At 41.3% G+C, this 15,972-nt stretch overlaps 1 protein-coding gene across 1 annotated transcript in view; it reads left to right on the forward strand.

Annotated features, from left to right (window-relative positions):
- The first annotated feature begins 1,719 nt into the window (after positions 1 to 1,719).
- Positions 1,720 to 15,972, forward strand: part of LOC142491682 (acetylserotonin O-methyltransferase-like) — a 65,471-nt gene continuing 51,218 nt past the window's right edge. The window contains exons 1-3 of the mRNA XM_075594599.1: positions 1,720 to 1,897; positions 4,986 to 5,113; positions 10,668 to 10,842. Coding sequence (XP_075450714.1) covers positions 5,042 to 5,113; positions 10,668 to 10,842 — 247 coding nt within the window. The 5' untranslated portion in view covers positions 1,720 to 1,897; positions 4,986 to 5,041. The remainder of the gene's footprint in view (positions 1,898 to 4,985; positions 5,114 to 10,667; positions 10,843 to 15,972) is intronic.

The raw sequence follows: 15,972 nt of genomic DNA on the forward strand, positions 1-15,972 counted from the left end.
TGCTTTCTTGGCAAGCAGCTAAGCGCCGCGCATGCTCAGGTGCTTTCTAATGCTAGGCACACACATTGCAGCCATGTGTTTCATGGCGGCCAGCGTGTGCACACCCGCCCGCTCAGCACAACCCTGGACAAAGCATTATGTTCACTATACACCTTTGGTCGGGTGTTTGTCTACCTCTGCGCAGCAGCTATCTACTTGTTCTCTATCAGCTATACTGCATTAGATTACCCTTAGACTAGAGATCATTTGTATATGGACCCTGTAGGCTCATTGTCGTCCTACAGCCTACTACACACCAATACTTAGACCCTGGCACTTATCTTGCTGCTGTTTCAGGGTCATTAGAGTGTCGATCGTCGTCATTTTCCTCCATTATTTTAATTCAGTTCTATTAAAGTGTTTTCAATACTATCGTCATATCAGTAAACACACAATCCCAGCAAGCTCAAGAACCCCAAAACCCACCACATGTATACAGCATATATATATATGTCAAAAAGGAGTGCTGTGAGCGTGGCCAAATGTATACAACAAAAGACAGAAATGCCCAATGCTACATCCAATGTGACAAAATACATACTACAATACTTCAGTGCTAATATTCTCATGAGTAAGGGTCATTTAGTTAAACCCTTTGGCCAAAGTGTTTTAAGGCTGCAGCCATGTCACGGCATAACTAGTTTTGCAGGTCCTAACACTCTGGTAAAAATGATCATTTACTGCTGCTGGAGGGAGAATGACAACATTGGAGTATCTGTCATACTCAGGAACATGAAAAATCTACTACTTGATAAGTGGGGCTTGAGCTTGCTGGGATTGTGTGTTTATTAATTTTGATTTTCAACTGGTATCTGTTGTTTGGAGGTTGGTGCCCCCCCCCCCCCCCCCCAAGGTTTTAAGCTCGCCCGCCCCGTTTACCAAGTAGCCGTTTTTTATGTTCCTGTGTATAACAGATCCAATGTGGTCATTCTCCCACCATCAGAGGTAAATCAGATTTTTTTCAGGTAGTGTAAAAACCTTGTGTAGTGTCACCAAGAAACTACAGGTATAGGATTAACTATGATCCTAGTCTTTTAAAACTGATCTTTATTTTACTTACTACTAATTAAATTATATAACTAACCTTTTGATCCAAAGTCATGATCCTATACTATTCAAGTCAGCAGACATTAAACATACCAAGTTTCATACAAAATGAAAATTAATAAAACAAGGTAGATTCTTAAGTCATATAGAAGGGAGTACTCTGGTGTACTGAAGATCAAAGAAATCCCTTAATGGTGCACTACCTGTGTACACCTGTAGTGCACCATTAAGGGATTTCTTTGATCTTCAGTACACCAGATTCTATATCCATTACTTCCCAGGTAGCACACACTGATTCTTTACATATCATTAAATCCAAAAGTCACGAAACAAGAGTCTCGAATTAGTGCTACAAAGCTGAAGCAGAATCAATGCAATAACAAAAAGTCAATGAGTAGAATTAAAATAGAGTAATAGGGAATGCAATCCAGGTGCAAAGTGATTATGAATGTTTGTTGTGCTGTTAACAGTGTAACTTCTGTAATCCAATGACTAAATGTACACAGTCCAGTAATCCAGAAAATAATGAGGTTTAAGCAACAAACACTGCTGGAAGGGAGGGTAGAGATTTGGTAGAAAGTCTTGGCAGTCTGGTATGAATTCAGGATGGCCTGAAACCACTACCTCCTCCGCAAACAGTCATAAATCACTCCTGCTGAGGCAGATAAAAAGCACAAGAACTTCGCAGACAATGAAATATGAGCAGTGTATGCTTGTGATGCAAAGCCGTTGAGTACTCACTGCACCTCTGAGAACCTGTAAACCCGACTTCGTTGGCGTGGGATCCAGATAGGATTTGCTGGTAAAACAGGTGAGTTTATTTGCAGGAAGGAATCACTTGCAACATCGGGATCGCAAAAAAAGCTAGTTTTCTAGTATTCACAAGATACATAGTGAATCTGCATCTTTGATTAGCTCCTTTGCTCTGTCTTGTTTACGTTTCTATAGACATAGTTGTAGGTTGCTCTTAATCAGCTCAGTTTGTAACAAATTTGTGAGGTGCATGTCTCTGCCGCAGAGAAAGGCCACGCTTATAGTGACGGTGACAGCAAAGCGACACTGACGGCACACTGCGGTTGCTGGAAAAATCAAATTGAAATTACTTTCAGCGATCGTGACCAAGCCGTCGTGCTTACTATGAGCGCGCACGACGGCGTCAATCCATTTGTTTTGACGCAACATTGCGTCGCTGTCGCCGGCACTATAAGCGCGGCCTAAAGTGGTGTGAGTTACCACTGCCTGCTTTTTGACAAAAGTACGCTACCCACAATACCCAACAAGCCAAGTAATGTATGTAGCAAACACAAAACAATATATGTCTCATGATTTGGCATGACACATCACTTTATTTTACTTTGTTTATGCATAGCAATAATTATTTGATGTATTAAAATACATTTTAATTAAAATGTGATCTTATCAATACCCTATACATCCAGGTATTGGTGACTATGAAAACTTAACCCATTACCAACCAGTCAAATCTTTGCTTGTCCCAAGTAATATGTTTTAACGGTGCAAAAGGGATACATTAGCTTGGACGCATATTTTTAGTAAGCCAGATAAAATATAGGTATATCTAGGAGTGCCCCTATCTAAAGGATATATTGTTTTCCTCTTCCCCATTTCACTTGAGTTTTCTTGTGCAGTAACTAAGCTTGCTAGGAAGCTTAAATATTCTGGGTGAGCACAATACAGGTAGAGCGAGCAATTTCTATTTCCTTGGTGAAATGTGTTTTACTTCTCTCTATTATATCTTAGTGTAAGCACGAGTCTTTTCTTCCATTAACACTTGTAAGATAAGAGGCTTACAATGGCAGATGGTGCTTAACTGGTACTGGGGATAAAGTTATGACGAATTCCATATGTTTACAGATTTCCCTATTATGATGAATATGTACATTTTGCCTGATAGCTAGAGTAGGTAATGACGCTTCATGCATCTTTCATTTTGCGATAGCAGGTGATCCACTCTGGTTCTTGCAGGTGGCTGGTTCTGGCAGTCTAGCTCACCTTTTGTGAGAGGCTACAAAGAGACAATCCTGATTACATGTCTCTTTCTTCCATCAGAGATACACAGCATTAATAAGCAGAGGTATTTGCTTACTGTTGTTTCCATCATTAAAAGACCATCTCCTGGTTTATCCTGCAGGGAATTTCTACTTAAAGATACAGCCCACCCTGTGCCATCAATAAATATTGCAATTAGGGAACAACAACCTCTGCTCCTAATGTAACTTGGGGTAGGGCAAGGAAGATGGGGCAACTTTTACATACGTTGTCAGAAATACAGCAACAATTACTGACACTGCAATACAAACAGCAGCTGTAACAATATGAAGAGCAACAGCAGCCGTTTCTGTTTTCAACTTTAGTCCTCTGTTACGAAAGCTGTGTCGTAGAGAAGCATAAGGCTGAAATTATACCCAGAAATGTGGCGCCACAACAATTACCTTAGAACCAATCAAACTGTTTATACCGCAAGCGATGGTCGCGGAGCGCCGTAATGCTAGGCTGGGAAAGAGATTGAGAATTGTTTTTTTTTTTGCTACAGCTCGGCGGCAGCGCTGGATGACGTCACAGAATAGCGCTGACGCCTTGCAGCACTTGGTATAATCTCAGCCTTACTCTTAACCCGTCAACATAAATCAGAAGTAAAAGGGATCCTAAAGAAAACATTGATGTTCTTCTACTTCCTTTTGAGCATATAGCCAGAGAAACTTAACTGCAGCACTAGCAGGGCCGCCAAGTGCGGGTTCAGAACCCCGTGGAAAAAAAATTTGGGCCCACCAGAAGCTCTTTTTTTCCCGCTCTTAGCCGTCTCCTTGCTGCCGCCCTCCTTCTCAAATATAGCACCATGTTCCCATGGTAACGCAACATCCACGGCGTCATTTGACGCTGCGTTTCAGAAAGAGGAGGGCCACAGCAATGAGGCGGCCGCCATGGCAAAGTGCTTTCCTATCAGGCCCGATAGGCCCAAGAGCGCAGCAAATGTATATGTAGTCGAGCCCCCTTCTGGACCACTGGGCCTGGACATTTGTACCAACTTCCCCCCTCGTCGGCCCTGCAATCTAGTAACCAACTGAAAATACAGCCGCGGCCGCTTTAATTTTAACACTTCCACTAAGTTATTTTCCGGTGACTTTTTCAGAATGCCACGCGCTTGACCGCGTTCATGCCCCATTCATGCCATATTCATGCCGCATTCATGCCGGCCGTCACCCGCGCTTAGTCTTTTTAATGAAAATGGTTCGGATTTAATTGGATGCAATTCTTCGTGTATCCGCCAGGTGGCAGATATTCATGAATTGTAATGAATTCTAATGTGTACACTACAATACTGTACATGTGCTTCAGTAATGTGTTGACTTGCAGGTGTTTAAAAAATACCATAGTGGTCCATTGTGAATTGACCTTGGTAATGAAGAAGTTACAATACTGTATCAATGTAGGCGTTTCATATCAAAAACTAATTGAACAGTGTCTGGTGTTCTGCAGTATTGTTCAGAGTTCCGAGATGAAATATGCAGAATGTTTGCAACCATACATTGGCCCTCCCTCTAACATTTTATGTGCCACTGTGTTTTCAATGTTTTCATTATTGTTGTGGCACAATAATGCCATTTTAAATTGGAAGCATTGGTCAGAAGTGCCACAAATGTAAAATGTTCGTCCTTTCTATCCCTATCCTGTATGGGTTAATTGTTTTGTTGCATGGTACATTGGGCCAAAAGATCAAAGCATTAGTTATGTTGCCACATTTAATGCACGAGGAACATGTGCTAAACTCTGACGTGATCAGCACATACCATATGCGTATACAAATACAAAACAGGCCGGGTTAAGTTTGCAACTGGCTGATATGCTGAGTTAATCATTGTACGCCTATACATCTCTAGGTATAAAACAGCTTACACAGAAAAAGAACAGCAGAACTGTTGTAAACCACAAGAATATGAACTCTTCAGAAGATCTCGACTATCCAAAGCAAATCCTTGAATATATGGATGGCTTTTTTATCTCTAAGGTAAGAAATAAACCTCTCCCTAAACTAGGATTATTCTATGCAGATGATATTATAAATTACTGTTAATACATACACACGCGTATATGTTATCATGAACCACTGTTACTTGCAACATTTTGATCTAATTGGATGGCTTTAAACAATTTAGTTTGACAGGTAAAAAGCTTGTGAAATCTGTCATTGTTAGTTTCAACAGAATCAGAAATGATGCTACAATATACAGGGCCGGAGACAGATTTCCCGGGCCCAGAACTAGAGTTATGACAGGGGCCCCTCATGTCGGTAGTCTTGGAAGCCACTCCATTTCACATCTTGCGACCCACCCCCCTCTTCCCATGTATTTCTCTGCCCTCCGTCTCACTCTTACCCACTCTTTTCCTCACTCACTCCCACCCATGACTCCCTCTCTTACATCCCCTCCCTCCTCTCAGTCTCCCCCATCCCTCCATCAATTACCTCAATCTCACTCAATCCTGCTCGCTCAATCATTCCCAGCCCCCACACACACATTCCTTCCCACAATATACATACAAAAAACTTCCCACACACCAGAAACATACAACCCCTCCCAACCCCCAAATACATTAAAAAAACACAAATCAAATACATACAAAAAACCACTTCATCCCTCAAATACATTAAAAAAATACATCCCCCAAATATATATTAAAAAACACCCCACCCGCCAAATACATACAAACAAACAAACAAAACCTCATCCCCCAAATACATACAAAACACACCCTCACCCCCAAACACATACAAAAAACACCCTTCAATACATACAAACATATTGAAAACCACCCACCTGCAAATATATCTAAAAAAAACATCCCAGCCCCAAATACATACAACCCCCGTCCCAAAATACATACATTCCATCCCCCAAATAAACTTACCTACCTTGGGGATGGTCTCAAGCCTCTGCCGTCCCGGCTCTCCCTCAGCTTCTGTAGGCCTCTTGCTGGGCTTCCCTCTCTCCCACGCTGTGTGTGGGCCTTGCTCCCTCCCTCACTGTCCTGCCGGGCTTTTCTCCCATGCCGGTGCGCATGCCAATGTCGGAGAGAGGAACTGCGTGGGACAGTGAGGGAGACCAGCAGCAGGGGGGAGCCGTGGTCCGGCGGGCCAGATAAAGCAGTTGACTTCTTGGCCCAGCTGCCGGTACTCTCATTGCCACCAGGCCCCAGCTCTCCACAGCAGAAGGCCACCCTCAATATGAAGCCGGTGCGTGTCCAGTCTATTTTATCATGCCTGTACGCACCCGAAGCTGGTCCCAGCTTTCTTCCGATGCGTTTCGACATCAGAGAGCGCCGGCGCAGGCCCGCGTCAGAGGCTCAGAGTGGGAAAGTGTTAGGCTGTGGTCCCAGTCGCTGCCACAGTGCATGGCTCGGCGTGCGCTTTGCTATCAAGCCCCGCCCCCCCCAGTCCGGCCGGTCCCAGTCCCTACCTTGTCGCGCACCTTTCCCCAGCGGTGCGCGACAGGTTTTCAGGGAGGCAGGGGAATTTGAAATTAACATCTGCGATGGAGGCGTGGCCACGCCCCCGCCGGTGGTTCAGCCAATAAGGGCGAACCAGCCGCGAGATGTCATGGCCACGCCCCCGCAAACCCACAGCCATGCCCCCTCCCATCGCAAACCTTCCCTCTCCCCTCAGACAAAGTAGAAGAGATGTGATACATCAATAATCAGAGAGAATTCCATCCATAACATATAATGATAATCAAGATGACAATGGAATGTCCTGGAGGATTGAGTAATATGCAATAGGAAGGGATAAGTGTCTAGTGGAGTCCACTTGACCACCACAGCTTAAACACAATAAACACCCAACCAAATAAGCAAATCCGGAAATAAGTTAGCACAGATGTGCATATATATATATGACAGGGCACATCGGCCCTTTACCTGTATGCTTGCACGGACGTTCCAGACATCAGGGGCGTGCAGTGCATCCAAAGGTAGGTACAGCTAGGTAGAGGTGGATGATGGATAGCACTGCCAAGGAAATCCAGCTCCCAGCGTGACCAGAAAGGTAGGAAAAAAGCGCACACTCCAATGTAGCAATAGGTCTGGTATATTGCAGGCTAGGCAACAGGAACAGGACAACACGAACGCACCTACGCGTTTCGTGCACAGAGCACTTTATCAAGGTGACAAGATAGTATAAATGCTGCCTATTTATACTTACCTGAATTGTCCATCACACTATCGGGTGTGACTTCATCTGCCGGCATCTGCATAGAGTCGTGGTGACGCGATGTACACAGCCATAGGCTGGGCAAGTCAGGTGGTATACTGGATCTAGCCAAACAAAGAAGCGATGCACTGAGGTAAGTAGAGAACCACACGCGGGAGCCAATTGAGAAAATGGTCTGATTTAGCACCTGCACAAGTTATTTTTCTTTTAGATGCTATTCACTTTTTACTAACCCACAATTTTTTTCTTTTTAATGGGGTTCATTATCTCCAAACACGTGGAACGGCCATGGGCACAAGTTTTGCCCCTTCATACGCCAACCTCTTTATGGGGTGGTGGGAGTCATTCCACGTGTTTGGAGAAATGAACAAATATAGGGAGCACATTCTTTTTTACAGGCGCTATATTGATGATCTTCTGTTTATTTGGGAGCGAGACATCACTACACTTCTGGAGTTTATTTCTGCACTTAATCTTAATGAGTTTAATCTCTCTTTCACTTATTCTTATCCCTTTCAACACATGTATTATTTAGATTTGTGTTTATACATTGATACAGCACTTTCTATACAGACCACACTTTATCGTAAACCTAATTCCCGTAATACTTTTTTACGGGCGAGCAGCTGTCATCCTCATGCCATGTTCAGGGGAATACCTAAAAGCCAATTTATTAGAGCACGCTGCAATTGTTCTAGTGATGAGGAATTCAAACTAAAGTCTAATGATCTGTATAGTCGGTTTTTACAGAGAGGTTACAAACAAGAGGATTTAGATACATCAGTGAGGGAGGTCTCAGTTATGGATAGAAATACCTTACTTAGAGAAAAATCATTTAAGAGATTAAGATCCGATGACAGTCCTTCCTTTATTACGCCTTTCAGCAGACAGGCACAGTCAATCAAAACCATCCTAAAAAAACATTGGAATATTCTGTCCTTAGATCCAGTGTTAAAACCATATGTGTCTACAGGCCCTAATGTTATATTCAAACGTGCAAAAATATTGGCCAATACACTGTCACCCAGTCCCTTTAGAACTGGAGATGAGGTGAAATCCACATAACCTAAGGGAACATATACATGCACTAATTGTAAAGTATGTATACATATGAACCAAAGCAATATGTTTACATCAACTGTCACAAGAATGACCTACAATGTACAAACTTTTATTAACTGTAATTCTACTTACATTGTTTATTTGCTAAAATGCGGTTGTGGACGTCAATACGTCGGTAGGACGATTAGACATTTAAAGATTAGAATTTTAGAGCACCTGAGATTAATTCGTATTAAAGATCAAAATCATCCGGTACCAAAACATTTTTCTAATTGTCCCTACGGTAGTGAGAATCTCTTTAGATTTCAGGGTATTGAACAAAACCCCTTATCCCCAAGGGGTGGAGATAGAACTAAGCTATTAGATAAACGAGAATCCTATTGAATTTTTACACTTAGAACTAGAGAACCCCTTGGCATGAACATTGATTGGGATATAAGTCATTTTCTGTAATGGTTTTTCTGTATTATCATTTAAATTTTATAAATAATATTTATCAAATTAAAACTAAAATAAATGTTTTTTGTATTTTTTTTCATCATTTTTTTATTTTTCATTTAAATAAATAATAAAATATTATTTATTTTTCTTTATATTTACATATATTTATTTATGCATATATTACGTTTGCTTTCCCAATCACTGTTCTTGCTCTTCCTTATTTGCCAATTGTTTCCAATGTTATATATGTCAACATCTTATGATGTTATCATTTTGGGTCATTTTTTGTATGCTTTAAAGATATGCAATTATTCATGTACCTATTGCATTAATTATGAGTAACTATCACCAGTTTAGTAAACTCTTAATTATCTATTTATCATCATTTGCATATTTCTTCCACATTAATAATGTGTTCTCCTTTGAACTTTAATGTGTTCTGCTTTGAACTACAAGGTATTTACCTTTGCCTGAGTGTATGCTGTACTGGCGCTTGAAATAACAAAATTGATGGTTACTACTATCACTGTATATAAGTAATCATAAATACATATTAATTATAGATTATCTCATAGTGGAAGGTTATTTCTTCTTTCTATGGTTGCTTCACTCAGGCAAATTGCTGCATAAGCAAGATTAATTGCGTTTTAAAATTGTGTATTTATATACTATTGTGTATGTTGTTTATGTGTACGTTTTAAATAAAGTTTGTTTTAGAAAAAAAGAAAAAAGTTAAGTCCAGTATACCACCTGACTTGCCCAGCCTATGGCTGTGTACGTTGCGTCACCGCGACTCTATGCAGACGCCAGCTGATGACGTCACACCCAATAGTGCGATGGACAATTCAGGTAAGTATAAATAAGGCAGCATTTATACTATCTTGTCACCTTGATAAAGTGCTCTGTGCACGAAACGCGTAGGTGCGTTCGTGTTGTCCTGTTCCTGTTGCCTAGCCTGCAATAAACCAGACCTATTGCTACATTGGAGTGTGCACTTTTTTCCTACCTTTCCGGTCACGCTGGGAGCTGGATTTCTTTGCAGTGCTATCCATCATCCACCTCTACCTCGCTCTCCCCTAAGACCGCAGATCGCGGTGTAGTGCTGTGCATGCGCCGCCCCCCCGCCAGGCGCGCGTGCCACAGTGAAGACTGGGGACTCAGCCTTAGTGAGGAAGGTCTGCAGCTGGGGAGAGCTGGGGCCTGGCGACAACGAAGTTACTGGCAGCTGGGACCAACTTCCAACAATGGCCCCCCGCAGCCACCAAGCCCAGGACACTTGTCCGGCTCTGGCACTCTCAGATGCTCTGACTATATATTATCTAAAATTAGACTGAGGGGAGGAGGAGGGGGACTATTTTAAACAAGAGGAATTACTCAACCATATTTTCAGAAACAAATCACAACTGCTTTGATCTTTGTAGAATGGAAGCCTCTGTCTATACATACAGGTTGAGCTTAATGCCAAGAGACCTCCCCTGGTACTAAAGTTTGGAATTTGGCGACTGTAAAAGGTGGTGCACATTTGCCAAATTCAATTCTATGTTCTTTTTTTAGCATCAAATACACTGAGGTTGGGTAACATAAAGCTCTCTCTGAAATCCTTGTCCTCCCTATAATAAATGTAAAAAATAACTTTACCAAGTTTAAGGTGGCATAACTTTCTGTCTTCTAAAGATCAGCACCTAAGACATTTCTTGAAGTAACTGTTTTCCAAAAAATTGTAAAATACATCATCAAACACTTTACTAACTCCAAAATTACTTTAGTATATAGGTCTATATGTACAATGCTCAGTTTATCGAGAGTGCTAGATATGAAAGAAAATATTACTTAAAGTGATTCTTTTCTCTTGTAGACCATGTTTGCAGCATGTGAACTGGGAGTTTTTGATGTGTTGCATGAGTCAGATCTAGCCTTGTCTGCAGCAGCCATCGCTAATCGCTTGGGTACCAGTGTGGATGGGACAGATCGGCTGCTCAGTGCCTGTGTAGGATTAAAGCTCTTGAAAGCAGAAATGAAAAATGAAGAAGGTAAAACCTGTTATTTTGTAAACTATACAGTCAATACGCATGCTTTGCAAGACTCATTTACTGTATATTAGGGGTTATTTTGGGTTATTATACTTTGTTAATAAAAGGAAGACCAATGTACTTCTGTGACCCATGCTTTAATGACTTTCATAAAATGTATTTGCTGTAAACAAAAAACATCTCAAATAAATACATAGAGAAATAGAAAACTTAATTACCAAATGCCAAAACCAAGGTGTGTTTGCCAATTCTAAGATTCTGTTTATACCAAAAAACAAAAATTACCCCCCCACCCATGTTCTCCCCCTACACACAACACCAAGGCACTTGTGGGTGAAAATAGGCACATCATTTCTTTCACATTCTGATAAATTAAGAGGACCTTGCCAGCACACAAAAGTCTGTCTGTCTATCTGTCCCAGAATAATACCAGACAAGCCCAGTGGGCCAATCCAAATTCTATAACCAACATTCCATGACAGGACACCACCTCTCCCTGATGTTCAGCATTAAGTATTAGCACTGCCTCTATCTCCATGAGAGGATAGCACCAAACTCTTCCACAAACCATGGGTTGTAGCACTGCCTCTATCTCCATAAGAGGATAACAAATATATTTTGCATGTTAATACAGTAACCTTAATTGGTATAAACAGAATCATAGAATTGGCAAACACACCTTGGGTTTGGCATTTGGTAATTAAGTTTTCTATTTCTCAGTGTATTGTTGGTCTGGGCACAAGCCCAGTGTTATTCTTTGCGATCTCGATCTCTCATTTTTTGTACTTTTACGTATTATTTTAAACTGTAGAACATTGCCATTAATCTAGAATTGCATACATACAAAGGGTGTGTCATCCCTGTTCCATAAAAGCTTTATAATATAACTTTCTACCTCTCTACTTCCTGCATAATAAACAATTGTGATTACCCTACCGCTCAACCTAATACTCAGATATTAATTAACAGGGTGCAATAGTAATATACTGATATCGATTTACAAGATAGGTCTCAAAAGTTGGACCTGAAAATATCCTATATATAGCACACTCTGTGGAATATAATATATAGACTAGTAGTCCATGAGATATCAATATCTCCACAAGAGGGAAAATGACCATAGGCTGAATTAACTATGATATATATATATATATATATATATATATATATATATATATATATATATATATATATATATATATATATATATATTCAAATAACGGGGGAAAAAACGGGGGGAGGGGTGGGGAAAGAAAACCTCGCATCTACTAGTACAGAATTTATGCCACCATAAGCCAAAGAAAATATCTTATTGAATTTACATGAATAAGGTTTGGCGGTGCTCACGGGTTGTAAATTATGTGAATGAAGGGAGAACAAAAAAGACCCCGTATGAGAGCACTCTGGTATGCAAAAGATTAATTAGTTTATTTATTTGACACAATGCAAAAAGGGATGAATAAACAGTACATGATTAAAAACACTTAAAAAAGAGGCATGGACCCCTGTCACGTATGTTACCCTGAAACACTGATAAGCAGCTCTAGGGAACGACACACATTGTCAACCCTAAACATACATAGGATAGTGACTCAAACAACACTAGGGTGAGTCAAATTAAATCACAGTGGGTTATTGGGTTCAAAGGCACCTATACAACGCTAAAGATGATGCACACTACACACCAAACAGTAGACTGATCAAAGTGTAAATGACAGTCTCAAAGCATCACACATCTGCATGAGCATACAATAGTATAACCAATACCTACAGCGTAAATCATGTGTAGGAAAGGTAGTGAGTTGGAATGAAATCCCTAGATGTGTAGTACAATAGAGTTAGTGAATAGCATATATAGGAAAATACCTAATGAACGCCTATTGTATAACCTTGTATTGTTGTGTCAGTGTCCCTAATGAAAAAATGAATGAAAAAATCACAGTCCAGAAAAATAATTTGCATAAGTGCTGGGTAGCATAGTTACGTGAGCCATGGGTCAGGGGTCCTGCCAAGCACCCCCACTCCGACGCGTTTCTTCCAGAGACTTTGACTAGGAGTGGTGAGGGAACTCAAGCTGTAAGCTGTTTATGTAGGGTTGTTTTTCGCGCCAAAAACGGATGAGGGTGGCAGCAGCTGCAGGTGTTTAGATGTATTATTGCTAATGTGCCGTGTCTGCGTGTCAGACTGGCACGCATGATGTCAGCTCGAATAATGTGCGCATGCGCGGCTTGTAGGTATTAGGTCCTGCCTGTATATCTACTGCGCATGTGCAGAATGTAGTGTCCCAGTATTTACGCCTAATATAATGATATACAGAGCGTCACGACACTTTATTAGTGCGTGTCAGCTTGGACCGCACACCGCGCATGCGCGCTGAATGTGTCTATAGATCCATGCGATCCTGCTTGGTAGCGCTCACCAAAATACCTAGAGTGGCAGTGATGATTGCCCATAATCACATATGTACAGGCTATTGAGGGGATTGTTGTGAATAATGTTCACTAGTTGTTAAATGAGCAGCATGCATGATTCAAAACGAATCTATAAAGTGCCACAGAGAAAGACCCATGTATGGGAGCTGCAGCAGCGCACCCTAATGGAACGGAGGCATATTGAGTGCATATTGTTAAATCACAATGAGCTATATACCCTCAGTACTTGTGCCAGATAACATGACACATCCAACATTGTGCAATACAAAAGACAATTGAAAAACATGTACAACATGTATTAATGTAATCATGATATGACAGAGTCCAGTGAATAGTAATTGTATCCATAGTATCCAACTTTATATCCCCATTAGTCCAGGAATGTGCCAGGTGTGTATAATCCAGTTAAGTCCAAAATTGAAATGTTTTGGCATCTGTAGTTACGGTGAACACATGGAGGTAAATTCCTTTCACATGATTGCTGATGATTTATAATGTCTCACTGTTGTATTAGTCCGTGGATGTTTTCAATTGTTCAATAGTGGATCATGTATAGGCTTTTTTTCCCCCCACAGGCATGGAAGATTGGGATGAAGTATTCCAAGTTCCATGGTTGATATGGCTTATGGTCAGGAAAATCTCTAACTTGAGCCTCGCAATGGCATGCAGTATCTAGAAGGTTAGACAAAGTACATGTAGTAAGTGCACTCATCACATTAAAAATAGATTATTTAACTATAAACAGACAAGGTTAGAGCAGTTGTGTGTTACAGGAACATGGCATAGCCAATATAGTCATTCAGACCTTTCGGAATCATTGAATTGATTTGTGTGATCCACCTGGTCTCTTTTTTTAGGAGAGTTTTTTCCAGGTCGCCTCCACGTATGCCGAGGGAGACTTTGTCAAGCGCAAAGGCCCTTAGCAACGTGGTGTCCGCCGCGTGTTTGTTCAAAAAATGCCTGGCGACACTTGTGATTTTTTTAAAGTTATCAAGGTCCCTTTGCGCATTTTTGATGTTCCTGACATGTTCCAAGACCCGAAATCTGACTTCTCGTGTGGTCATGCCTACATATGGTAAATCACAGGGGCATAATATACAATAGATCACCCCTTTAGATTTACAATTGAGCGAGGAGCGAATTGTGTAGACATGGGTCTTTTGACTATTTGTGAATGTTAGTCTGTTTTCCATATGTTTGCAGGCTGAGCATTTAGAGCATTTGGTAAATCCTATGCGTGGGGTAACAGACAAAAAAAGTTTTATCAACATGTGGGATGTAATGACTGTTGACCAACGTATCTTTAAAATTGGGTGCCCGGCGGCTCGTCATAGTGACTTGTTTGCCCAGGGCTTGTACCAGGTCAGGATCTGTCATTAACACCCCCCAATGTCGCTGTAACGCCCCGCGTAGTAGTGGCAATTGCTTATTGTAAGACCCTACAAAGCGAATAGCTTTTTTGTCTTTTGTTTTTGACTTAGGTTGTAAAAGGGAAGTGCGGGTTTTGCTCAGGCTATTGCGGTACCCTCTCTCTACCATGGTCTTGCTATAGCCTCTTTCTAAAAATCTTGATTTCATTTCCCTTGATCGTAAGTCAAAATCATGATTTGATGAGACATTTCTCTTCAGTCTGAGAAACTCGCTTGTGGGGATCCCTTTCACTTGGTGGTGGGGATGAAAACTTTTGGCGTGCAAGATTGAGTTTGTAGCGGTGTGTTTCCGAAAAATGTCAGTACACAGCACTCCACCCTCGCCAATACTGATTGTCAAGTCTAGAAACTCAATTTTCTTTGGACTCGACTGAGATGTCAGTCTAATGTTTAAATCGTTGTGGTTGAGGGCATCGATAAACGCATTAAATCCACCGGTATTACCTCGCCAGAGGACAAGCACGTCATCGATGTACCTCAACCACAACAAGACATGCTGTGTATATACATAGTTCTCATCAGTAAACACCACCTCTCTCTCCCACCAGCCCAAGAAGAGATTGGCATAGGAGGGTGCACAGGTCGCGCCCATTGCAGTGCCTCTTTTCTGCAAGTAATATCTGTTTTTAAAGATGAAATAGTTATGGGACAATATAAAGTTAAGTAAGTTAATGATCAGCTCAATCAGGTCACCTGTAAGATTTTGCATGGATAGGTAAAACTTAGCTGCTTTTAAACCGTCTTTATGATGGATGCATGTGTAGAGAGATTCTACATCACAGGTCGCGAGGAGAACGCCTTCATCGACCGTGATGTTCTCCAATTTAGACAATACATCCATGGTGTCCCTTAAAAAGGATGGTAATGTTTCAACAGACAATTGCAGGAAGAGGTCAATAAATCTACATATGGGCTCGCTCAACACCCCTATGCCAGATACTATGGGTCTGCCCGGGGGGTGGGAGAGGTTTTTGTGTATTTTAGGCAATATATAGAAGGTGGGTACGACTGGACACTTTGTCACCAGAGCATCCATGTTGTGCTGAGTAATTACCCCATCCAGGACGGCAGCTCGGAGTAAACTCTCAAGCTCCTCCTTAAACTGAGTAGTGGGATCTCTACTCAGCTCAACATAGCACTGGGTGTCTCTAAGTTGTTTAAAGACTTCCCGCTCATACATCACCTTCGGCCATATGATCACATTTCCCCCTTTATCGCTCGGTTTGATCTCCACCTCTTTATATATATATATAATCAACAAGAGGCCA

This window comes from Ascaphus truei, chromosome 3 (genome assembly GCF_040206685.1).
Source record: "Ascaphus truei isolate aAscTru1 chromosome 3, aAscTru1.hap1, whole genome shotgun sequence".
NCBI lineage: Eukaryota > Metazoa > Chordata > Amphibia > Anura > Ascaphidae > Ascaphus > Ascaphus truei.